This window comes from Myxine glutinosa, chromosome 1 (assembly GCF_964187855.1).
Source record: "Myxine glutinosa chromosome 1, kmMyxGlut1.1, whole genome shotgun sequence".
In the NCBI taxonomy this organism is placed as follows: Eukaryota; Metazoa; Chordata; class Myxini; order Myxiniformes; family Myxinidae; genus Myxine; species Myxine glutinosa.
The window spans coordinates 243,725,776-243,752,080 of NC_136261.1; the positions used below are offsets into that span (position 1 = coordinate 243,725,776).

General features: G+C 43.5%; 1 protein-coding gene and 1 long non-coding RNA gene across 3 annotated transcripts in view; one reads left to right on the forward strand and one right to left on the reverse strand.

Moving 5' to 3' along the window:
- Nucleotides 1–26,305, forward strand: part of LOC144894030 (uncharacterized) — a 51,227-nt gene that overhangs the window by 18,998 nt on the left and 5,924 nt on the right. The gene's annotated exons all lie outside the window — the stretch shown is intronic.
- The window catches only part of LOC137435533 (uncharacterized), a 37,957-nt gene continuing 34,228 nt past the window's right edge, over nucleotides 22,577–26,305 (reverse strand). For both annotated transcript variants that reach the window (XM_068129428.2, XM_068129419.2), the window contains one exon: nucleotides 22,577–23,113. In XM_068129428.2, the coding sequence (XP_067985529.2) occupies nucleotides 23,030–23,113 (84 nt within the window). In that variant the 3' untranslated portion in view covers nucleotides 22,577–23,029. The remainder of the gene's footprint in view (nucleotides 23,114–26,305) is intronic.

Here is a 26,305-nt window from a genome sequence, read left to right on the forward strand (position 1 = left end):
CGGCCGTTGATTTTTTGGGCCACCACATCACCAAGAACGGGGCCGAGCCGCTGCCAACCAAGGTCGAGGCCATCACCAAGTTCCTGCATCCCCGCTCCATCAAGGCCCTGCAGGAGTTCCTCGGCATGGTGAATTTTTATCACCGTTTTGTGCCCCGCGCTGCTCAGCTCATGCGGCCCCTTTACGAAGCCCTCCGGGGCAAGCCGGCCAAGCATGATGTCGTCTGGTCCGCAGACATGGACGTGGCATTCGCAGGCGCAAAGCTGGCCCTCGCCGACGCAACGCTGCTTGCTCACCCGGTGCTCGACGCTCCCATCGCCCTCACTACGGACGCCTCCGACTACGCGGTGGGCGCCGTACATAAACAATGGGTGAACGGGGTTTGGCAGCCACTCGCTTTTTTTAGCCGGCAACTCCGGCCGAACGAGCTAAAATATAGCACATTTGACCGCGAGCTCCTCGGTCTATACCTGGCCGTTCGCCATTTCCGCCACCTCCTGGAGGGCCGCCCGTTCACGGCTTTCGTCGACCACAAGCCGTTGGTTTACGCGATGGCCAAAGTCACGGAGCCGTGGTCGGCCCGCCAGCAGCGCCACCTCTCCGCCGTGTCGGAGTTTACCACGGACATCCGGCACGTCGCCGGAAAAGACAACGCCGTGGCCGACTGTCTTTCTCGGGCCAGCGCGAACGCGGTCCACCTGGGCATGGACTTCGCGCTTATGGCGGCCGACCAGACCGCCGACACCACGGTGCAAGGCCTCCGGGCGGCGGACACGGGCCTCCGCCTGGCCGACGTCCCCTTCGCGGACACTGTCATACTCTGCGATATCTCCCAAGGCCAGCCTCACCCCGTCGTGCCCGTTACCTGGCAGCGCTGCAATTTCGCCTCCCTCCACGGCCTTTCTCACCCGGGCCGGAAAGCTTCCCAGAAGCTGGTGTCGGCACGTTTCGTCTGGCACCGACTTCGCCGGGACGTCCGCGACTGGGCCAACGCCTGCACGGCCTGCCAGCGGGCCAAGGTTCACCGCCACACCCACGCCCCGCTGGCACCTTTCACCGTGCCCGAACGGCGTTTCGACCACGTCAACGTGGACCTGGTGGGCCCCCTGACCCCATCACGAGGTTTCACACACCTGCTCACCATGGTGGACAGGACCACCAGGTGGCCGGAGGCCGTTCCCCTCGCTTCCACCACAACCGCCGACGTGGCGCAGGCTTTCATTGCCACCTGGGTCGCCCGTTTTGGCGCACCGGCGGACATCTCTTCGGACCGCGGTCCGCAGTTCACGTCCGAATTTTGGGGCGCGGTCGCCCGCTCGTTGGGGTCACGCTGCACCGCACCACGGCCTACCACCCCCAAGCCAACGGGTTGTGCGAGCGGTTTCACCGCTCCATGAAGTCCGCACTCATGGCCGGCCTTCAGGACGACGGTTGGACCGACCGGCTGCCGTGGGTCCTTTTGGGCCTCTGCATGGCCCGCAAGGAGGACCTCCGGGCGTCCGCCGCCGAGCTCGTCTACGGCCAGCCGCTCCGCGTCCCGGGCGAGTTCGTGCCCGACGCTACCAGTCCCTGGTCCGCCGCACACCAGCGCTCGGACCTCCAGGAGGCCGCCCGCCGATTTACCCCCGTGCCAACGTCCCGCCACGGTGGCCCCCAGTCCTACGTCCCCCCGGCGCTTCGCACAGCGGAGTACGTCTTTGTGCGTCATGACGTGCACCGGGGGCCACTCCGGCCGCCGTACGACGGGCCCTTCCAGGTCCTGCGACGGGGCGACAAGTCCTTCGTCGTCGACGTCGGCGGCCGGTCGGACCGGATCTCTGTGGGCCGCCTCAAACCGGTGGACGTCGACCGACCACCACGGTTGGCCCTTCCTCCGCGGCGAGGCCGCCCCCCGTCTACAGTTCCCCCCGCTCGACCACCCACCACCGGATCGGACCCCCCCCCCCCCACGACCCTCCAGGGGTCGCTTCGGCCGGGTCATCCGGACCCCCCTTAAATTGACCCTGCCGGTGCAGGTCGATTCTGTAGGGGCGTATGTAGCGGTTCCCGCTGAATGTACACAATCGCCTTGCACCTGCCAGGACGCGGCCAGGGCGCGATCGCCATGCCGGGCTCGTCCGGACGGGCCCAGACGCGCCTCTCCTGGGCATGCCCGGACTCGCTGTTCCCGGGCACGCCCGAACCTCCCGGGCACGCCCGGTCTCGTCTCTCCCGGGCATGCCCGCTCTCGCCTTTCCAGGGCTCGCCCAGAGCGCTCGGGCACGCCCAGCCTCGACTTGCCAGGCTGCGTCCAGGACGCCCGGGCATGTCCAGACTCGCCTTTCCAGGACTCGCCCTTGACACCCGGGCATGCCCGGTCTCGATTTTCCCGGGCAAACGCCCAGGCATAAATGTGAATATATATTGCTGCCCGATAAACGGGCTTTTGGAGAATACCTGAGCTGTTTTGTTTCAATAAAGCAACTCGGACGAATTCCGTCTTTGGTCGCGTCAATTCTTTCGACTCGCGTTGGAGCGCAGCTCCTTCAGTGTCACCAGAGAGGAGAAGACATTCCCAACTTTCAGTACTGGGCAACTGTGCTGGAACTAGAGATGTTGGTACTGGTCTACGTGCGTTCTCTGCGGCAGGCTTCATTCACGATGTACATTGATGCCCTGACGGAACTGGTCCCATGGTTCCATGCCTTAGACCACACACACTATGTCAGGTGGGTCCCTGTTCACCTGAGGGACATGGTTGCACTCCCAATGTAGCACCCAGATGTAGCCAGAGAATTCAGGGCTGGCAACTTCACTGTACAGAAGACGAAGAAGGTGTTCTCTTCGATCCCAATCGAATCGAAATCTTGCAAAAATCAAATCTCTGAATCTGAGATGGCCCAATATCCAGATCTTTTCATAATATGATACTTATGATAGTCTACTAGTGTGCCAAATTTGGTGCTTTCCTCACAAAATGTACAATTGTTATGCTAAGTTGCCCCACTATAAGTATTCATACCCTTTGCTATGACACTTGAAGTTTAGCTCAGGTGCCTCCCATTTCTCTTGATCATCTTTGAGATGTTTCTACACCTTGATTGGAGTCCACCTGTGGTAAATTCAATTGATTGGACATGATTTGGAAAGGCACACACCTGTCTATATAAGGTCTCACAGCTGACGATGCATATCAGAGCAAAAACCAAGCCATTAGGTCGAAGGAACTGCCTGTAGAGCTCAGAGACAGGATTGTGTCGAGGCACAGATCTGGGGAAGCCTACAAAAAAATTTGTGCTACATTGAAGGTCCCCAAGAGCACAGTGGCCTCCATAATTCTTAAATAGAAGAAGTTTGGAACAACCAGGACTCTTCCTCGAGGTGGCCGCCCGGCCAAACTGAGCAATCGGGGGAGAAAGGCCTTGGTAATAGAGGTGACTAAGAAGCCGATGGTCACTCTGGCTGAGCTCCAGAGATCCAGTGTGGAGATGGGAGAAACTTCCAGAAGGACAACCATCACTGCAACACTCCACCGATCTGGGCTTTATGGCAGAGTGGCCAGACGGAAGCCTCTCCTCAGTGAAAGACACATGAAAGCCCACAGAATCTTGTTTCTCACAGTCTGAGAGTCCTTTAGGTGCTTTTTCGCAAACTTCAAGCGGCTTCCTATCCTCAATTACCATCCTATCCTATCCATAGGATGATTACCATCCTATCCTCAATTTTACATGGCAGATCGAGTACCTTTGTCACCTTATTAAAATTTCAGTCGGTGAACAGACTTTCCACCACTGTGCATTACAAACCTACAGATTGACACAGCCTCCTTATTTATTCATCCTCCCATATTCAAAGATCAATTCCTCCGCTCAGGCTCTGCCTTCTCCGCAGCAACGATTCCGACTTGGAATATAAATCAAAATGGAGAGCTGATAGAACACCTTACCCATACCCCACAGTGTTCAAGTTTATTACCATTCCTTTTTGCATTATGATGATGCATAGGGCTGTCGAAGCAGTTTCTTAGATATTGGGCTCAATCCTGGAAGGGTCACCACTCCGACGCAGGATATCTAAATGACTCATTCATCCCAATAAGCTGGTACTTATTTTGCCGACCTCAGAAGGACGACAGGCTGAGTCAACTCACCTGGTGTTAATTCAACGGAATGACAGGGTCTTGAACTCAGGACCCTGAGATCTCAAGCCAGCCACCTTAACCGTTAAGCCAACACCAGGCTTTGTTCAAGCATATAATTCAACTGAAATAAAATAATGATTTTTAAAAGGTCGTGTAAAAAAAAATTCCGGAAATTTAGCGCCGTTGATATAGCAGCCGATAAACCACCATAGTTAACATGTCCAAGTTCTGTAAAATTGGAGGTTTTTGAAAGCTATAAGAAGGCGATGTGTTCTAAAGTACTCGAGTACAGTCGTGGTACGACATTCGCGGTCCCAACATTAGCGGGTTCTGCGTATTCACGGTTGAAAAATTGTGACTTGCTTGTACACTCACGGCCCTGTGTCCTGCGTATTCGCGGTTTTTCACGGCACAAAAAAATAATTTATATGAGCTGCGAGCATGACCTGCTTCTACATTCACAGCCCTGTGCGTCGCGTTTTCATGGCTTTTCATGGCCACATAAAAATATTTTAGCTGCGCTATAAAATAATATTTGTTCATAGATGATGTTCTTTACAAAAAAGCTTGGCCTCACTATCTGCCACAACCTTTTATGGAAGGATCATGTCAACAAACTGGAATCACAAGCTAGTCCCCATATGGGAATTATCTGTAGAGATAAAGGAGAACCCAAGTGCCGAGGCAACCTTGAAGCTAATCTACAGTCGTGGCCAAAAGTATTGACATCCTTGCACTTTTTAAAAATAACTCACAATTTTCTATAAAGATAAGTTGAAATTGACAAAATTATTTGGTCTCCACCCAATTCCTTATTTCACTGTTAATTTTACAGAACCTTTGTTTTTGATTCAGAACTTAATGTATCCCTTTAAATCAGAAAATAAAAAGAAATAGCATTGCCAAAATTATTGACACCCGAGACTTAATATTTGGTAGCACAGACTTTGGCCAAAATAACTGCAGTCAAGCACTTCCTGTAGCCATGAATGAGCTTCCTCCACCTCTCTACTGGCAGTTTGGCCCACTCTCCTTGTGGGCTCCACTGCTTCCTCCACTGCAAACTGCTCCAGTTCTCCAAGATTTGAAGGGTGCTGTGGAAGTGTAATTCAGTGTAACTTATTAATTGGCACTGGTAACTTATTGGTTGACCTAGTAACAAAGCAGATGCATTTTACATGCAAACTCTGTGGGGGACGGGTTTGTAAATGAGTTAGGAATGTGCACGAACATGATGGTCTCTTGAAACACCTGGTCACAGCCCCAGGCTGGAGCACCCCCCTATTGTTTGATAAATGGAACTCACAGCAGGGGGGGCTAGCTGGCGCCAGGAAGGCGACCGGTGACGTCGGCGGAGAGGAGATTACGAGTTCAGCGGACAGAGGATTAAGTCGAGTTGGTCCATATAAGCGGGAGCTGCGGCTGGAGTCGAGAGTACTTGCTACGTGAAGCGCTGACCGAACGGGAGTGTCGGATGGAGAGAAGGACCAGCGAAAAGAGTTAACCTGATCCATTATATTATGCGGTATCATTTTGGTAATTGGATGAAGTGAATACAGTTTAATAAACGAGACCTTTTGTAACCTGTGTCCGGTCTTTGGAGTCCTGTGAGTCCCCCAGTAAATTCCCTGACAATCTTGGAGGCACCGCTGCGATCAATTGTACAAGCAAGTCTTCTTTAAAAGGTGAGTGTGTCTTGTCTTATCCAATATGATTTACGAACTTGGAAGTTATGGGTACATACATGGGGGAGCAGGTGATCTGGGGCTTCTTTGCGCACCGATGCCGCGATATAGGTGGCGTGAGCCATCACGAATGGGATTTCGATAAACGACTGTAGCAATTTATTCGTTTTTTTTCTAAATGATTTCTGTAAATACGTATTTTTGCGCTGGTTATTAAAGGGCCTTACTGTGACCTGGAAGCGGGCGGAGCAAGTGTGCACCTTGCGACCGCTTGCTTCCAGGACGTGTAAGGCCGGTACACTCGTTTACCCACCAGCACACGGATAAAGTACTACTTTTTTTTTTGCACTTGTTCGAAGCACTTGACTTGATCGGCGCTTGGCGAGCGACAGGGAACCGGGAAACGGAATTATACTTATATATATATATATTTCCAATATGGTACACCGGCCACAACGATTTTAGCGATTATCCGAGTTTTTTTTTAACGATTTCTGTAAATACGTATTTTTCCTGCGCTGTGTAATTCTTCTGACACGCGCCACGAAGAAACGCACCACTGATGTGCATGAAGCGACTTGTTTGCCGGTTCGGTAAGGTCCTTCCGTACACGTGTACAATCGTGTACACCCGTTTTAAATAAATAATTTTTTTTCAGTTTTCCCGCCATGCCTATAAATTCATGACAGACAACCCCCCTCATGCCGGTCCAGAATTATGATGAAAGATGGCGATTGAGAAAAAAAATTGCATCAAATTTTGTCCAGGTCCATCAAGAAGCCTTTGAGACATGCTTCACGGTTGAATAAAAAACCACCGTTTAGAGTACTTCTTTTTTTTGTTCAAAGCACTCGACTTGGAGCCAGCGACTTGCTCGGCGGGGGATATAATTTTAGATATATATATAGTACGGGCATGCCCTAGTGAGAGATAATTACAGGAAATGGTGTTTGTGAGTAACAACCACCCTCTGGTCGAGGCTCATAGAAGGGGTGATGCTTACTGATTCGGCACGCTCACAAAATATGGGATTTTAAATGGCAGAGATGCCACGAAAGATCAGGAAGGGAAGGAATGGAAAATTTGTCAAGGTTTGAAATTAATCGGACAAGGGGGTCCCAAGGTATGGTCACCGTACTCGCAGGTCGTTCGTTTTGGCTTTGCGAATGGACCGAACCATTGCATGTAAATAGGAGGGTGGTTCTGTGGTCGTTCGTTTTGGCTTTGCGAATGGACCGAACCATTGCATGTAAATAGGAGGGTGGTTCTGTGGTCGTTCGTTTTGGCTTTGCGAATGGACCGAACCATTGCATGTAAATAGGAGGGTGGTTCTGTGGTCGTTCGTTTTGGCTTTGCGAATGGACCAAACCATTCCATGCAAATAGGAGGGTGGTTCTGTGGTCGTTACTGCCACGTGGTTTCAAAGTCTTGTTGTTGGAACTTGCTGTTGGAACTTGCTGTTGGAACTTGTTGGAACTTGTTGTTGGAACTTGCTGTTGGAACTTGTTGGAACTTGTTGTTGGAACTTGTTGTTGGAACTTGCTGTTGGCACTTGTTGGAACTTGTTGGAACTTGTTGTTGGAACTTGTTGTTGGAACTTGTTGGAACTTGCTGTTGGAACTTGTTGTTGGAACTTGTTGTTGGAACTTGTTGTTGGAACTTGCTGTTGGAACTTGTTGTTGGAACTTGTTGGAACTTGTTGTTGGAACTTGTTGTTGGAACTTGTTGTTGGAACTTGTTGTTGGAACTTGTTGTTGGAACTTGCTGTTGGAACTTGTTGTTGGAACTTGTTGGAACTTGCTGTTGGAACTTGTTGTTGGAACTTGTTGTTGGAACTTGCTGTTGGAACTTGTTGTTGGAACTTGTTGTTGGAACTTGCTGTTGGAACTTGTTGTTGGAACTTGTTGTTGGAACTTGTTGTTGGAACTTGTTGTTGGAACTTGTTGTTGGAACTTGTTGTTGGAACTTGTTGGAACTTGCTGTTGGAACTTGTTGTTGGAACTTGTTGGAACTTGCTGTTGGAACTTGTTGTTGGAACTTGTTGTTGGAACTTGTTGTTGGAACTTGTTGTTGGAACTTGTTGTTGGAACTTGCTGTTGGAACTTGTTGTTGGAACTTGTTGGAACTTGCTGTTGGAACTTGTTGTTGGAACGTGTTGTTGGAACTTGTTGTTGGAACTTGCTGTTGGAACTTGTTGGAACTTGTTGTTGGAACTTGTTGTTGGAACTTGCTGTTGGAACTTGCTGTTGGAACTTGTTGGAACTTGTTGTTGGAACTTGCTGTTGGAACTTGTTGGAACTTGTTGTTGGAACTTGTTGTTGGAACTTGCTGTTGGCACTTGTTGGAACTTGTTGGAACTTGTTGTTGGAACTTGTTGTTGGAACTTGCTGTTGGCACTTGTTGGAACTTGTTGGAACTTGTTGTTGGAACTTGCTGTTGGAACTTGCTGTTGGAACTTGTTGGAACTTGTTGTTGGAACTTGCTGTTGGAACTTGTTGGAACTTGTTGTTGGAACTTGTTGTTGGAACTTGCTGTTGGCACTTGTTGGAACTTGTTGGAACTTGTTGTTGGAACTTGCTGTTGGAACTTGCTGTTGGAACTTGTTGGAACTTGTTGTTGGAACTTGCTGTTGGAACTTGTTGGAACTTGTTGTTGGAACTTGTTGTTGGAACTTGCTGTTGGCACTTGTTGGAACTTGTTGGAACTTGTTGTTGGAACTTGTTGTTGGAACTTGCTGTTGGAACTTGCTGTTGGAACTTGTTGTTGGAACTTGCTGTTGGAACTTGTTGTTGGAACTTGTTGGAACTTGTTGTTGGAACTTGCTGTTGGAACTTGCTGTTGGAACTTGTTGGAACTTGTTGTTGGAACTTGTTGGAACTTGTTGTTGGAACTTGTTGTTGGAACTTGCTGTTGGCACTTGTTGGAACTTGTTGGAACTTGTTGTTGGAACTTGTTGTTGGAACTTGCTGTTGGAACTTGCTGTTGGAACTTGTTGGAACTTGTTGTTGGAACTTGCTGTTGGAACTTGTTGGAACTTGTTGTTGGAACTTGTTGTTGGAACTTGCTGTTGGCACTTGTTGGAACTTGTTGGAACTTGTTGTTGGAACTTGTTGTTGGAACTTGCTGTTGGCACTTGTTGGAACTTGTTGGAACTTGTTGTTGGAACTTGTTGTTGGAACTTGCTGTTGGAACTTGCTGTTGGAACTTGTTGTTGGAACTTGCTGTTGGAACTTGTTGTTGGAACTTGTTGGAACTTGTTGTTGGAACTTGCTGTTGGAACTTGCTGTTGGAACTTGTTGGAACTTGTTGTTGGAACTTGCTGTTGGAACTTGTTGGAACTTGTTGTTGGAACTTGTTGTTGGAACTTGCTGTTGGCACTTGTTGGAACTTGTTGGAACTTGTTGTTGGAACTTGTTGTTGGAACTTGTTGTTGGAACTTGTTGTTGGAACTTGTTGGAACTTGTTGTTGGAACTTGTTGTTGGAACTTGTTGTTGGAACTTGCTGTTGGCACTTGTTGGAACTTGTTGGAACTTGTTGTTGGAACTTGTTGTTGGAACTTGCTGTTGGCACTTGTTGGAACTTGTTGGAACTTGTTGTTGGAACTTGCTGTTGGAACTTGCTGTTGGAACTTGTTGGAACTTGTTGTTGGAACTTGCTGTTGGAACTTGTTGGAACTTGTTGTTGGAACTTGTTGTTGGAACTTGCTGTTGGCACTTGTTGGAACTTGTTGGAACTTGTTGTTGGAACTTGTTGTTGGAACTTGCTGTTGGAACTTGCTGTTGGAACTTGTTGGAACTTGTTGTTGGAACTTGCTGTTGGAACTTGTTGGAACTTGTTGTTGGAACTTGTTGTTGGAACTTGCTGTTGGCACTTGTTGGAACTTGTTGGAACTTGTTGTTGGAACTTGTTGTTGGAACTTGCTGTTGGCACTTGTTGGAACTTGTTGGAACTTGTTGTTGGAACTTGCTGTTGGAACTTGCTGTTGGAACTTGTTGTTGGAACTTGCTGTTGGAACTTGTTGTTGGAACTTGTTGGAACTTGTTGTTGGAACTTGCTGTTGGAACTTGCTGTTGGAACTTGTTGGAACTTGTTGTTGGAACTTGCTGTTGGAACTTGTTGTTGGAACTTGTTGTTGGAACTTGTTGTTGGAACCCGTACTTATTTAATTAATTACATTTCTTATTACATTACAGTAATTACATTACAGTAATTACCTGAGGTAATTACAGTAATTACAGTTCCGGTAATTACAGTAATTACAGTAATCATTACAGTAATTGCAGTAATCTTATTACAGTAATTACATTACATTAACTCAGGCACCTTTTGAGTAAGGAAGCTGATATTTGGACATGACACTGACCGAGTGATATGGCTGTCAAGGAAAAATTTGATTTATTGATTAATCATTTAATAAATTAACTCGTTGATTTATAAATGACTTATTTAATTAAAATTCCTGAGAGATACATCTTCGGATGAAATACTTGCAGATTGGTTATGCTATGAGCCAATTGATTAAGGAAAATATTTTGTGATGGCCATATTGGCAATTTCGTGGCCATATTCGTGGCAACTCAGTTAGTGCCACTGCACCTTTAAAATGCATCCCTGCGTTCATTTTTCGATCGATTGAGTTGAAATTTTGAACAATCGGATCTGGACTGTCGTTGTTAACGACTCTAGCACGCACTCGTCCAATCAGGATGGAGCGGTATGGTCCCCGGATCATCACTGCCCGCAGTTTTAATTAATTTTACTTTTCTCTTGGTCATATAATTTTGAAGACATGCGTCTCATGATAGAGGAAATGTTTGTTCTGTTGAACGGAATAAATGTTGTTTATTTGTGTGGGAGTGTATTTTTGTGTATTTCTTGTGTATTTTGGATATATTTTCACGACTAATTCCAGTTAACATCCTGCAAAATTTGCTCGTTTGCTGGCCGAGTCGAAATTGCGTTGAGTTTCTATGGCATGCGCCATTAAAAGCGCTGTGTAATGGTTGAGCTCCTTTTATTTCGGTTTGGTCATGCGGATGAGCAAACAAAGTGACAAATGCTGCGGCTGGAGCAGTAGAAGCGATGTTTTTTTTAATGGAAACGATGTAATGAGTAATTAAAAGTGGGAGGGGGCAACACCACGCATACCTCTTTTAAGGTGTGTATAAACCCTGGAATATTTCAGCAATCAATACAATGCTGAAACTATGTAAGTTAAGTTAATGAGTAATTTACTGAGTAATTTAATGAGTAATTTAATGAGTAATTTAATGAGTAATTTAACGAATAAGTTAATGAGTAATTTAATGAGTAATTTAATGAGTAATTTAACGAATAATTTAATGAGTAATTTAATGAGTAATTTAATGAGTAATTTAATAAGTAATTTAATAAGTAATTTAATGAGGAATTAAAAGTGGGAGGGGGCAACACCACGCATACCTCTTTTAAGGTGTGTATAAACCCTGGAATAAACGTGGGAGGGGGCAACACCACGCATACCTCTTTTAAGGTATGTATAAACCCTGGAATATTTCAGCAATCAATACGATGCTGAAATGATGTAATTTACTGTGTAAGAGGGTCGACCTTGGGTTTGTTTGGGTTTGTTGTTTATTTTGTGGATGTGTATTTTTTGTGTATTTTGGATATATTTTCACGACTAATTCCAGTTAACATCCTGCAAAATTTGCTCGTTTCTGGCTGAGTCGAAATTGCGTTGAGTTTCTATGGCATGCGCCATTAAAAGCGCTGTGTAATGGTTGAGCTCCCTTTATTTCGTTTTGGTCATGCGGATGAGCAAACAAAATGACGAATGCTGCGGCTGGAGCAGTGGAAGCGATTTTTGAATTGTTCAATGATTATTCGATATTGTTATGACTTATTGTCAATAGGTATACTGAGTGGCCATGAGGTAGCCTGTTGCTATGTACAGTTTTATTCTATTGTTGATTATACCACATAATTGTGGTGATAAAGGAAATGTTCGTTTTAAATAGATGATTATGATATGACCATGACTATAAAATCATGATGATTATTATGAATGATATCATAGGGTTCAAATGCAGAATGATTGCATGAACTTGGGAAAGAACTTTCAAGCCCTATGGGATAAATTGGGTGTTACAAGCAATGGAGCTTCAAAATTTAGCATGATTGAAGGAATTTTACAGTCTTATTTCAGTAGTTTTACGAAATTTAAATTGCCAAGAGATTTTGGGTACTATTAAAGAAAAAAAATGATGAGATATTTTTTCCAATGAACTTTAATATCTGCCATCCATTTTGGCTGTCTCACGAATGAAGGATGAGTTGCCTTTAGTGGTTGCAAAGAAAATTTGTGGAGACCAGGCAAAATGGGGAAATATGTCAGATATGACCCTAGGACAGGACGGTGATTCATCAATTGACATGAGGTACGAACCAGAGGTGACGACCGATGAGTCGATCTCAGTCAATGGATGGACCTGTCCTGACATCATTGGGGAAAGGGCTTATGCAAGGAGTCATTCAAAATGATTAATTTGATTTATTGATGAATATTGATGAATTAATTGAAATTGAATAATTGATTGAATTGTTAATTGATTGAATCTAATTGATTGAATTTAATTGCATAAATTGAACTGAATAAATTGAATTGAATATATTGATTGTTTGATTGATGAAAATGCGGTCTCAAGAAAGAAGCTTTGATATCTTTGCGAGATATTATCAATGTGGAGACAACCTGGGAAAATTGAGCAAGGTGGTGAGTTTATATACAGATATATATGTGCGGTTACCATTGTGTGATTTCCCCGTCAAACAGAGCGGACACCTGAGGATTCACCCACTTCATACTGACCCTCCGGCTCATCTGCAAATACTGATCTGTGAGATTGGATTGTGCAAAAGCCACAGCTGAGGGAGATTCTCTGGAAATCACCGTGCGAACAGGTGGAGAGATCCTTCCTGGAGGTACGAGTGAAGCTTTAGAGGAACCTGGAACAAGCTACAACACATCCAACGCTACTTTGATAAAAGGCAGAATGGGAAATGGAGCCTGCAAGAACACACAAGGACAACCAGAGATTCCACAAAAAGGTACTTGTACACATCATATGTACGACCGTTATGGTGCCGAAGCTATAAGGCAGGTCGAGAATTGGTATTTGTGGACAAAGGGACATGATGAGGAGTTTCCAAGAGATGGTACATTTGAGCGAAGTCGATTGGAAAGATTGGAACAAAGATTGAAAGCCAGGAAGAGACAGAATCTAACGGTAGACTGGCTTGCATTCCATCTTTGGGATGGTGAATCCAGACAACGGGAACAGCAAGAACGGATAACGGAACTAGAACTTAAAATAAAAAGGATACAGGATACAGTGGAGGAGACAAATGCACAACTGCCCTCGAAATTAGGAATGAAAGTCACAGTTGTCCCATCTGATTTCCAGTTGTCTCCCCAAAAAGGACGGTACAGAGAATTTTTTCGTGTTTCAGGAGATAACGAGAGATTGCAGTGGCAACTCAGGGATGTAGAGATGCAGCCCAGCAATACAAGTGCACAGGCGCACAGATCAGACAACGACAGAAACAGGTGTTTCGAGTGTGGAAAGATGGGACATTGGAGAAGAAGATGTCCGTATGTCAACAGGAAGACAAGGTCATGGGGCAAACCAAGATCAAGCGTACCAGTGCTTACCGGTACCTCAGACAATGATTAGGCCTTCATTGCTGCAAATCCCAAATGATGATTGGCCTCAACAGATTCGATTACTGGACAAACATGAACAACTGTCAATAATTCTTGTGTCTGAAAAGTTTTCAGAGCAAGAATGATTCATTTTTCTTTTTGCTTGTTAACAAATTAATAATTAATTGATCAAATGCCAAAATTGGATCTTCTATTTTGGGCACAGCAATTTTAAATTTACAAAGTTTGGAACAATTGCGTTGCAATTGTTGGCAAACCAAGTAACAAGAGTCACATGATGATCAGGTGGGAATTTCGGACTATTGTTCCGCACGATTGATAGGTCAATGGTCGACTGACATGCAAATGGGTGTGTAGTCAAAATTTGGATAGATTATTGTGAAGGCAGAAAGGGTAATTTCAATTTGACATCATAAGGGTTTTCTAAGAATGGACTTTTGGTTTATTTGTCTATAAGCATTTTGAATTTGATTGACAAATTTTATGAAATTGAAATAAAATTGACACCCATCTGATCTGTAAATAATGGTTCCAACGCAAACAAATATGCATAATGCATGTGTGTGTGTGTTTTTGTGTATCAATCTTACAAGATTGTTGACACCGACAGTGTGCCTGTCTGGAAATGGATAGTTATATGTGGATGGGATTGGGATATGTGGATGGGATTGAATATCCAGAGAATCCGTAAAATAAAATAGAAATATAATTTGATTATGAACATTATCTCTTTTGTCAAGGGAAATGGAATATAAAAAAATTTGATGTGCTGGGTTATGAGCAGCCATTAATTAATAGTAAAATTGTGAGTAATTTTGGGATTCCATTTTTGATAGAATGTATATGAGAATAACATCTATTTATGGATATGAGCTTCATAAAAGGAAATGAGGAAGTACAAAATCATCCAAATTTGGGAGAGGTCTTACACTGACTTCCCAGAATACTCTGCTCATGGATTTTATATATATAAACTTGAATTTTATCAGCATATAAATTGTGCTGTATGTATGGATGTGTTTTAGGCATAGATGATATGGGAAAAGAGGAAAGAAAATTTTGCTGGTTTGAACTATTGTGGGTTTTTCAGTTCTGGAGTTTAAACAAAGTCACTGGTTAACAGATGAGAAAGGATAGTAAATAAATTATTCTCTGCTGGGCAAATTAAGTACGATATTACTAAGACTTATGAGAGCTATTGTTCCGCCTTACAGCAGTGGAAAATTATTGGAAAAAATTAGATCCAACATAATGAATCTATAAAAGAATGTGATAGGGATAATATCCTCAATTTGTACTAATTATTTGATTGTGGGTAAAGGAATTAAGTCATCGTAGTGGATTGTTAACAGCAGCCTGAAAATGTCCTGAGAGTGTGCATCCATGTAATCAGAAATCCCAGATTTGTTTTTACAAACAACATTTTGGTAGAGGTCTTGTGTGGAACACTTCCTTGGTAGATAAAAACGGTACTGCATGCTGGCAGCCACTTTTGCGGCCAGTTAGGCCAAACAAATTGAGAGGAAATTGTAGTTAAATACGTAAGTTACACATGGCTATTTGTAAAAAAGGAAATTTGTTGAGATGGGAAACATTTTTTCGAAGGTTTATTAAGGTGTTATAATATGACATGTGGCAAGGCAAACTATTGGATGGGAAAATTAGATCTGGCTATAGAATAAATTTATTGACCCCTTGAAGTTAATCCTTCGAATCATTGTTTCACTGGCATTTTTGTTCAAATTGGAAATAGTTTGGTAGAGCTTTGGTTAAAACCTTTGGTTGCGGTATCTTGGAACGAATTGATAAACCATAGGAGATTGATAAGAATAGAAACAAATATGGACCCAAAATAGAAAGTTGGATTCATGCCTCTCATTGCAAGCAAGCACATGGGGCTAAGGTGGACGATCCCACAGAAAATGAGGCTGCACCTAGCAGCCCAGCAGAACATTCAGTGGCGGATAAATGATAGTCGTGATATACATTCATTTGAATTACATTTTAACACCCCTTGCATTGATAAACATTACATTTTCAACATGTGATATTCCTACTTGGAATAGTGACATTTATTTGCCTACATGACATACAATTACCTGCTGATATTAATACAGCATGAGTGAAAAAATGTATCACAACTACACTCATGACCAGGGGATTGAGTTCAACCCCGGGAGATAGGGGGATCAGGGTAAGACAAATAATCTGATTATGTTACATATTAAGGGATTTTCTTTATTTACCTTTTAGGAAGCTTGTTAGTTTGGTATATAATGTTAAATGTCATCGACATATAACTATGTCATAGATATGAATATATACAAGGAGTAGCAGACTTGTTTGTTGGTTTAGTAGTTATATTGGCAATTGTTTTAGTGGTGGCTTGCTTGAAAGCCTTAGTGACGGTGTGTTTGAATAAGGTAACCAACAACACGATGATAACACATGAAGTGACAAATGAGGAAAGAAATGTGGAACCAGAAAAGGAAGACTTTTATGGCGACATAAACAGTAGAATTAAGATAATGGCATAACGACAATGTTATGAGTTGTGTCAATTACAATATCAATGAACTCATATCACCACGAGTGACACACTGTTAGAAAAAAAAAAAAGAGGGAAAAGAAAAAGTGGAGAGGAATTATGGTAATAATACATTATGCTTAATTTGTTGGTTTGGGAAAATTGTTGTTGGGAATTAGGTATTCCCGTTTGTGATTGTAATCATATACAATGCTATTCTTAGTTTAGTAATAAAATACATACCTGATTGAATATTATTTGTGTGACGCATATAAATGAATATAACTTTTTGAGTTAAGGAAAAACAACAAATTGTTGAATGTGAAACTGTCGGAAGATATACATGATTATGCTGATTTCATGGTAAGATGTACCCTATCTGATTCAGTGTGTGCGGAAAGCAGATTCAGATATGACTGAGCATAAGGATAAGACGAGATCACATTTTGGAGGGATTGCTAACGGAATTGGGAAGAAGAAAGAAAGAAAATTTGTGGCTAAAAAATGAAGTTAATCGTGGCATACACCCTCTTTCTCAAAGAATGATGAAGACATTCTCCCGTGTAACTTGGAGATGAATGCTTACCTTCACCAAGGAAATTTATGTGACCATTTGCTTGGATCACACTGCAACATATGAAAGAAAGGCGATCACTTACTCTTGTTCGAAGACTTCGAACATTCACCACATCAGAAGTTGCAGGACAACGACATTTTACCTGCAACCTCTGTGAAATGCGGGGACATATGTTATTACTTCACCAACGTCCGGGGAACCAGCATGGAGCTGCAAAAAACGGCTGTGCCCTTGTCACAACAGCTGTGCACGATTCTGCTGGATTGCTCCTGGTAAGGACCATGAATGACCTGAACACCATGGTCCCAACATCATTGTGGATGCATCCGGCATCCCTGTTCCACATCTTGCTGGCCAATCAATGTCACACCAATACTTGCTGCCCACTCACAATAAGGGAGGAGGCAAGTCGACTACAACTGGGTGAAGGCCTTGTTCAGGAATTACTATGGTTTACAGCAAAAAGTGGCAAGAATGCTACAAGGAGAGCAGGGTCAGTCTATGACTCCGCAATGTTACCACAACAGCGAAATCCTACACGAAGTAGTGCAGGAGCTATGAAGACATTAGGAGAAAATGTTTCATACCTGGATTCAAACACAAGTGATCAGCCCTTCCTTTCAAACAAAGTCAACATTTGTGTGGAGGCAAACGTTTTTGCCAGATGGTGCAGATGCTTTACAAAACTTGAAAATGAAGTGAAATTGTTGTATCTTGGTGATGGTGAAGTGTTGTTTTGAAAATATATTTGTGATGCAAATGCAATAGATTGAACAATATGGAAGGAGTCAATGACCAACGAAATGTTTTGTGATTCTTGCAGGATGACGGTGTATGCCTAAGGGAATTTGATTACCAAAGTTATGATTATTTACTTATACTTGTAATGATGTTTACTTGTAGTGATTGATTGTTTACTTATATTGATGTTTAGATTAATGGTTAATATAAACAAAAACAAAAAGATGAGGGAATTGTGGAAGTGTAATTCAGTGTAACTTATTAATTGGCACTGGTAACTTATTGGTTGACCTAGTAACAAAGCAGATGCATTTTACATGCAAACTCTGTGGGGGACGGGTTTGTAAATGAGTTAGGAATGTGCACGAACATGATGGTCTCTTGAAACACCTGGTCACAGCCCCAGGCTGGAGCACCCCCCTATTGTTTGATAAATGGAACTCACAGCAGGGGGGGCTAGCTGGCGCCAGGAAGGCGACCGGTGACGTCGGCGGAGAGGAGATTACGAGTTCAGCGGACAGAGGATTAAGTCGAGTTGGTCCATATAAGCGGGAGCTGCGGCTGGAGTCGAGAGTACTTGCTACGTGAAGCGCTGACCGAACGGGAGTGTCGGATGGAGAGAAGGACCAGCGAAAAGAGTTAACCTGATCCATTATATTATGCGGTATCATTTTGGTAATTGGATGAAGTGAATACAGTTTAATAAACGAGACCTTTTGTAACCTGTGTCCGGTCTTTGGAGTCCTGTGAGTCCCCCAGTAAATTCCCTGACAGTGCCTTCTCCCAATTGCTGTTTTCAGATCTCCCCACAGGTGTTCAATGGGATTTAGGTCTGGACTCATTGCTGGCCACTTCAGAACAGTCCAGTGTTTTGTCTTGAACCATTCCTGGGTGATTTTTGAAGTGTCGTTGGGGTCATTGTCCAACTGCAAGACCCATGACCTTCGTCGGAGACTCAGCTTTCTGACACTGGGTTGAACATTGCGCTCCAAAATGCCTTGGTAATCTCCTGATTTCATGATGCCATGCACACATTCAAGGCACCCAGTGCCAGGGGCAGCACAGCAACCCCAAAACATCACTGAACGTCCTCCATGTTTGACTGTAGGGAAGGTGTTCTTTTCTTTGAATGCTTCATTTTGTTTTCTGTAAACGCAGAGGTGTTGTGCTTTTCGAAAAAGCTCAAAATTGGTCTCATCTGTCCACAGGACATTCTCCCAGAAGGATTTTGGTTTGTTCAGGTGTGTTTTGGCAAACTCCAGTCAGGCTTTCTTATGTCTCTCTCTCAGCAGTGGGGTCCTCCTGGATCTCCTACTATAGAACCCCCTTTCATTGAGTTGGCGACGGATGGTGTGAGTTGAAACTGTCATACCTTGTGTCTGAAGGTCAGCTTGAATCTGTTTGGCAGTTGATTGAGGTGCTTTCTCCACCATTTGAACAATCCTTCGCTGCAATCTTCAATCAAGTTTTCTGTTTCGGCCACGTCCAGGGAGGTTGGCTACAGTGCCATGGAGCTTAAACTTCCTGATAACATTGCGTACGGTGGACACAAGAACGTCAAGGTCTCTGGAGATGGACTTGTAGCCTTGAGATTGTCCATGCTTGGCTACAATCTTGTGTCTGACCTCCTCAGGCAATTCTCTGGTTTTCTTTATTTTTATCCATGCTGATTGCGGTACACACAGTGATACAAATCAGCAGAATGACTCCTTTTCTCTCTTCAAACTGGTTGAATGAGTGATTTTTTATATTGAAGGCACCTGCAGCGCACCACATGTGAGTTCAATTCCAAAGTAAATGAGAATCACCTGCTTGAAATTTCATTATTTCAAAACAACTTCTAAAAAGTGCCAATTACATTGTCCGGGCCATTTTGGGATTTCTGTGTGGAATAAGCTCAGATTTAGTAATTTTTCAGCTTTTTTTGTTTTGTTCCACTGCAAACCAAAGAAATGCAAATGTGGATATCAAAATATTATTTTTATTTCAACAATTTTCTGGAAGAAATGGTGCATAATTTGAAAAGCGTGCAAGGGGTGCCAATATTTTTGGCCACGACTTTATCTTTTGATACCCGACAAAATAGATGACTTTTTCCGATTTATAAAGTGGGTAATTTTGCAATTAAAAGTTGAAGTCTTCTTCACGAATAGTCGTGACGCCATCTGGTGATGTCAACTGCCACTTCCTTATTGTTTACCAGTTATATTGTGGTACAATTAAACTCAAACGGCAATTAATTTTTGAATTTCTACAAATATTTCGGTTCGATGCGTCCTTTGTGGTTTGTGGTAATTCAAATCGAGACGGTTTCATGCTACACCGATATCCAAAAGATCCAAGGGTTGCCAGAAATTGGACGTGATTTGTCCAATATACCCGAACGTGGATCGGGCCTCCAAAATGTTCGCTTTCGTGTTTGGAACATTTTACAGAGAACTGTTATGAAACAACAGAGATGGCTTGATCCTGTGGTTATCCGCCATGATTGAGAGAGGATTCCAACCCACAATTAACCCGAAGAAACAACCGTCACTCGAAACTGACCATCCAGCACCACCCGTCCACCCCCCAAGTATCCCTAGCTAACAATACCCACAACAACCCACACCTCCACCGGGGCAAGACATCAACACAGCACAACCACAGACACAAATGGCGTCCCAGAAAAGTATCAAACGGGACGATCCTGTAACATCCAGGTCACCACCGGGCCAGCCTGCGAATGTGGGACAAAGGCACAAGGCGTTCGGTGTTGGCGGTGCCCGAGTGTGCCGGGGCGGTGTAAGTGCTGAGTCTGTTCTGCGTCATGTCCTTGCTGTATTTCTTCTGGAGTAACATAACTGATTTATGAGTTAATACAAAAACCCTTATAAACCTTCAACATAACACCGCCATCTTCCTCTTCACTAACACCATCTGCATCTGAATCACTCGCATGAGGCTCGAAGCAATACGGCTCCACAATTTCCCCGAAAGCGTTTCCATTACTAATTTTGTAAATAATTATTCCAGCTTCTTCAATATCTCATTGATAAGTTTCAACATACTGAGAACATGCAAAGTTGCTAATGATGAAGGAATTAGTATCGGAATCTGAGCTCGGCATACAGTTTCTCTCTATGTATAGCCGCCATTTGGATCAAGGTGAGAACATCACGTGACATTACTGGCAAAAATCGACACTCTAGGGCTATTTTCGACACTTTGTGATTGGCAAACAAAAGAAGAAAAACTCCCTTCAAATGAATTGATTAATGATTTTCAATGGTTGTTCAGAAACGTTTGCGTTTGGGTTCCCTTTACGGCATCCCTGAGCCAAGCTGAGCTTGTTACGGTGTATAAGACAATCATCCCAGCTAACACAACACCGTTGGGCCAACGTTGGAGCAACGTCAGCACTTTCGTTGGCCCAACGGTGTTGTGTTCGCTGGGATACTATGAGTGTGGCTCACTACTCTGTATTGGAGCACCTGCTTCACTCCTTGCTCCTTTTGAGGGCATCAAAAACGAGGTCCTTTCACACCCTTGGTCCTTCAAGACAGGAAGCAGATTCCCAGAGAATGTCACTCTCCCACTGGCAGTAAGTTGGAAAGGCTCTATTTTATTCAAGCCTACAGCTGGCCTTGCTCCCACTACAATCTCCTACCTGTGCCCTCCTCAAGCCACCTGCGTTCGTTTGCATTCCTCAAGAAAACCTCACCTGCTCACTCTCCCGAAGTTCACGCGAGATGCCCACCTGCATTCCGGATCGTTTGTCCCCATATTCTCGATTGTGAAAATGTCCCTGTGACCGTTGACTCATCCTCACTTCAGTTTATCAAATGCACTGCCAATAATTACCTCCGACGCTGAAGGTTGACGGAGGTTGTTTTTCACCCATCTGTTTGGCTGTGAGCAGTATATCTCAAAAGGTTGTGGACAGATGCGGATGGAACTTGGTGGACAAGGTGGAGGATGTGACGAGGACTAATCAATTTGATTTTTTGAAGATCTGGATCTGGACACTATAATTTTTGAAGGTGATTCTTCACCATTGAGAGATGGGGCCAAAAACGATATATAACCTGATATTTCAAAAAGTTGTGGACGAGTTATGACAAAACGTGTTTGAAGAGTTGGTTCGGCGACAAGAACAAGCCAATTCGATTTTGTTTCAGGTCCGGATGTGGATCCGGCCGATCAGTGGGATACAGAACGCAAACTGTTCAACCTGGCGGAGGTATGCGCTCTACTGAGTGCCGTTCTAGTTACTCTATGGACTAAGCTATGCATATCAGCATTTTGTTTTTTTTAATGCGGATTCTCTCCCATTTTGTTCCTCTCTGGGCCATTGCTACTCCTTTCCTCGTTGTGTGTAGGCCTACCCCCTCTCCCTACCGAATACCACTTGGTAATCTGAAAAGTTGCTACCCTTTGCGAGCCAACTCTTCTCTTTATGAACATTTTTTTTTCTTTGATCCAATATGGCTGCCAGACCACGTGAGCGATGACATCATAAGTTTATATTCTCTAATATAATTGTTGCATAGATCACGCTCAATACATTTCAAACTGATCAGACTAAGCGTTGTCCCTGTCGAATTATGACGTCATAATTATGGCACCAATGACGTCATCATTAACAACACCTATTCCCCATATGGAGTTCTTTACAATGAGCCATGTTTCAATTTTTTCCATGCAACGGTTTTGGAGATATAGAGGTGCAACATTTTTCGGTTTTTCCAAGATAGCACCTGCACCACATGACCTATGACGTCATGATTATCATTAAAATATTCTAAAGGAGGAGGCGCTCCTATGGTGAAAATTTCGTGTCAATCAGAGCAACGGTTGCCGAGAAAATTAATTTTTAAAATGCCGACACGTACGGTACACACACGGACGGCACACGGCACACGTACGCACATGAATGTTTAACCCCGCTTTTCGCTTCGCGAGTGCAGGGTAATGATCAATCTGATGCTATTTTATAATTCTGCGTTTGTTTTAAAAAATCATTTTGAATTTAGGTCTAATTGATCCACTCTTGTTTTTTGGACAATGTAATTACTGCATTCACATTAAACATGGTCAAATAAAGCAATAATTGCTCTATTGCTGTGTATTAAACATGTGTAATTTGTTATGAAATTTAAGATCTGCTGCCATTGTGGATTTTCAAACACTAACATTTTTCTATGCAATCAAAATAATAATTTTCACTTGCGGAAGTGCTTTCTCTTTGCTACTCATTTTGCTTATATCTTTAATGAACAATATAGAGTAGTGTGACAGGAGCAAGATTCACCAAAGCACATCAATGTCTGTACAGAAACACCCACATATCTTTCACTGCCTTCTCTGCACCTGACACTTCTGGGTATTTACCCTATGTGATAAAACCTCTATTCTGGGAAACCTCATGCAGAGGAAGCTGATTAGCAGGCACAAATGCAGGACATGTATTACAAAAGCCACGACTTCAGAAATAAGACGATATTTATGTAAAAGGTTAACTTGAATGCGAAATAGAATGGTTCCAAAATACTAACTAAACCATACTTTTCTTTCCATGAATTTTCAATAAAAGCCAAAAAATTGGAATAATAGTCATCTTAAATATAAATATTAAAGAATTGTTCTAAAGACTCATTCTACCAGATGAACAGATAACGACACAGAATATCTTCAGCCAGTCTTTAAGTCGTGGAGCTTCTGTGCAATGTTCTCCAGCTCCATCTCCATGATCTCAATTTCCGACAGGTCCTTATCCTGGAAAGATATGGAGCAAGAAGCCAAAATCTTTCGGATTTTAAAGCATTTCAAAATCTCAGACATGGAAAGGTGAGTACAAAAATACAACCGCAGGAGGCAGGCATAAATAGGTGATTACATTTCCTGTTCAATGAAATTCAGATGCATCAAAAGGCCGTTTGGTCCATTATAGCAGTGCTATATCCATAATCCAGCAATTACACTTGCATATAGTACTAATTATACAGAACCACAAGCAATTAATTTTTACTAGGGTGCCAACTGGCAGACAATGACCTACTTTATATGCTAATGTGAGACATTCCAACCTCCACAAAATGAATGCAGACAAAAACAGCTTTTGTGACAAAGACAAAGTTTTGTGCACATCATCAATACACTTCAATGTGAGCTCTGTTTGTCAAGCGCAGGACATCAAGACGGTACACAAGTTCTTGCCATGTTTGCGTCCACAAGTGCGCATGCAGCTATGATCCAAGAACGAAGATCCTACAGGTTTGCCACCTTGGTGTTGGAGGCATCTTTGACAAACTCCCACAGAAAAAAAATCAAGGGGTGTTATGTCTGGTGATCGTGGGGGGCAGGCGGTTGGTCCGTCTCGGCCAATCCAGAGACCTGGAATTTTTTTTCATTCAGGATGGCTCGAAGGAATAAAGCCCACTGAGGGGGAGCGCCGTCCTGTTGAAAAATGATATCGGATTACAGGTCTTCAATCTGTGGGAAGGCAAATCCTTCCAACATTTTCATGTAAATTTTTGAGGTCACTGTATCCTCCGCAAAGAAAAATGGACCCACCAAGCAGTCATGGAGAAGGCCACACCAAATATTGACCTTTGGACTGTCACGTATGAGCTCATTGACCATGTGGGGGGTTTCAGATCCCCAGATCCTCACATTGTGCAGATTGACCTTCCCCGATACATGAAAGCAAACTTCATCTGTAAACATGACCTTCTTCGGGTAATCTTCGTCATCTTCTATGTGACAGCATTTCCAAGGCAAACGCCTTGCGTTTGAGTCCGTCATTTGGTTTGAGTTTCTGCAGAATCTGCACCTTTATATAGGCAAAAAAGGGTGACTTGTTGGAGATGTAATGGTATGTTGGTGATGTCTTCAGTCTTTCATGCAACATCCTGTGTACAGTGGTGTTTGGAAATCCCAGTTCTCTAGATGTGTGTCGGATTGATTTTCTGGGACTTTGTTGAAATGATTCACGCACTTGTTCAACTTCTGCTGTACTTGTGCTTGGTCGACCGGCACATTTCTGTTTCTGAACTTCCAGTCTCCTTAAAACCCTCGTACTACTCTCAAATGTTAGTCTGTGACGGCGGATTGCTTCCATATCTTGTAGGGAAATTACACTGAACTTGGACGTCGGATGTCGTCTCGATTAACCATTCGACGTACTGTGCTTTTTCCTGTTGAGTCGCAATTTTATTTCACATTTAACCACCAGACCTGAAAAGAAAGAAAACTTGATGAGTTTCTGTATCATATAAAACAAAGGACATTGTATCATGTGTGGTACTAAATATATTAACAACCAAAGTTGTCCAGGTCTTTTTGAAACACCCTGTATATTGTCCACAGATGCAGATGAAATACACTGCCTGGTTAAAAATATATAAAAATGGGGATGACCTTAACAGTGGCCAGCACTCCTTTTTGTACACCAAGTCAAGGCTCATTGAAGAGCTAGAACACAGAATGGATCATGACACAACAGAACAAAAGGAACAGTAGATAGAGAGAATGGACCAACAGCAGGGTTGAGGAACAAAATAAAGGGAGAAATGGACAAATAAGTGAAGTGGGGAAGAATGAGGGTAGGAGAACGTGGGGTGGACAAGATGGATGCAGAAGCAAACCCCCAGAAAGGAAAAACTGGAAACTTGGAAAGATGTGGGATTGGGGAGGGGGTAGAAAAGATCAAGGTTTTGGATTGGGGATGATCTGAGATGGTGATGAACAGCTGTCTTGAAGACCTGGAGGGAAGAATGAGATTGAAGTGAATATGGAGGTTGGTTCCACAGGTGGGGGGAAAAAAAAGAGGATGAAATGAGTGGAGGTGAGCAGTGATTCTGTATATTGGGAGTTTCAACAGAGGGGGATGCCAGTCTCCTTTGTAGTGAATGGCACTTCCACATGTTGCATGCATTAGATAAGACATCCTGTGGTGTTTGTCACCATTAATCCATGAGCAAAGGTCTGAAGGTTTGATTTGTTACTCATGCTTTGGTTTCCTGATTGGCTGTCTCGTGTCTACAACGTTGCCATTCCACAAACAGGTAAGATGCCTTGTCGACCCAATCTGGGAAGGGTGAAGCGAAAGAGGGTAAAAAGGCAGGAAACTCAGTGGGGTCAGTGTGGCTACATATGGTTAAAATAATGAAAGGAATGAACGAACAGGGAAAGAGGATGGGATGTTTTGGGTAAGATTGATGTTGGTGGAAAAGATCAAAATGAACAACTCTTGATGGACATTTTTGGTTAGTGCAACACTGAATTGCATTGATAGATGAACTAATTGTGGCATCTACGATAATTTCCTTGTGAAGATGAGATCCCACAGGTTGGGGACAAAAAAAGTAGGAAACACCTGGGTAAATGAGGAACACCAAGCAATGGCTTATACACAGGTGTGGACCATGTGAATAAGCAAATAACATCCCAGCATGCTTAGGGTTATGTATAAAAATGCTGCACAAGCCTGGTTGCCTATAATTATGGCTAGCATTGCTGAAAGAGGAGACCTCCCAATGCTGCCATCCACAGAGCACGTGTTGTCGCCTAATGGTTTGATGAGCATGACCCTGATGTTATCCATATGTCATGGCCTTCTCAGTCACCAGATCTGAACCCAATCGAGCATTTATGGGATATTCTGGAATGACGCCTGAGACAGCATTTTCCACCTCCATCAAACAGGTGTGAGTTGATTGACTTTCTCGTGGAAGAATGGTGCCGCATCCCTCCTGCAGAATTCCACAAGCTGGTGGACTCTATGCCACAGCACATACAGGCCGTACTGGCCACACGTGGTGGCCCAACGACCGATTAAGTGACTTTACATTGGTGTTTCCAATTTTTTTGTCCACTACCTGCATTTCCAAATAGTTACATCACCCAGTCACACAGCTAGTGCAGGGTTGATGAATCATGTGATATTAAATTTGCATACTATTGATA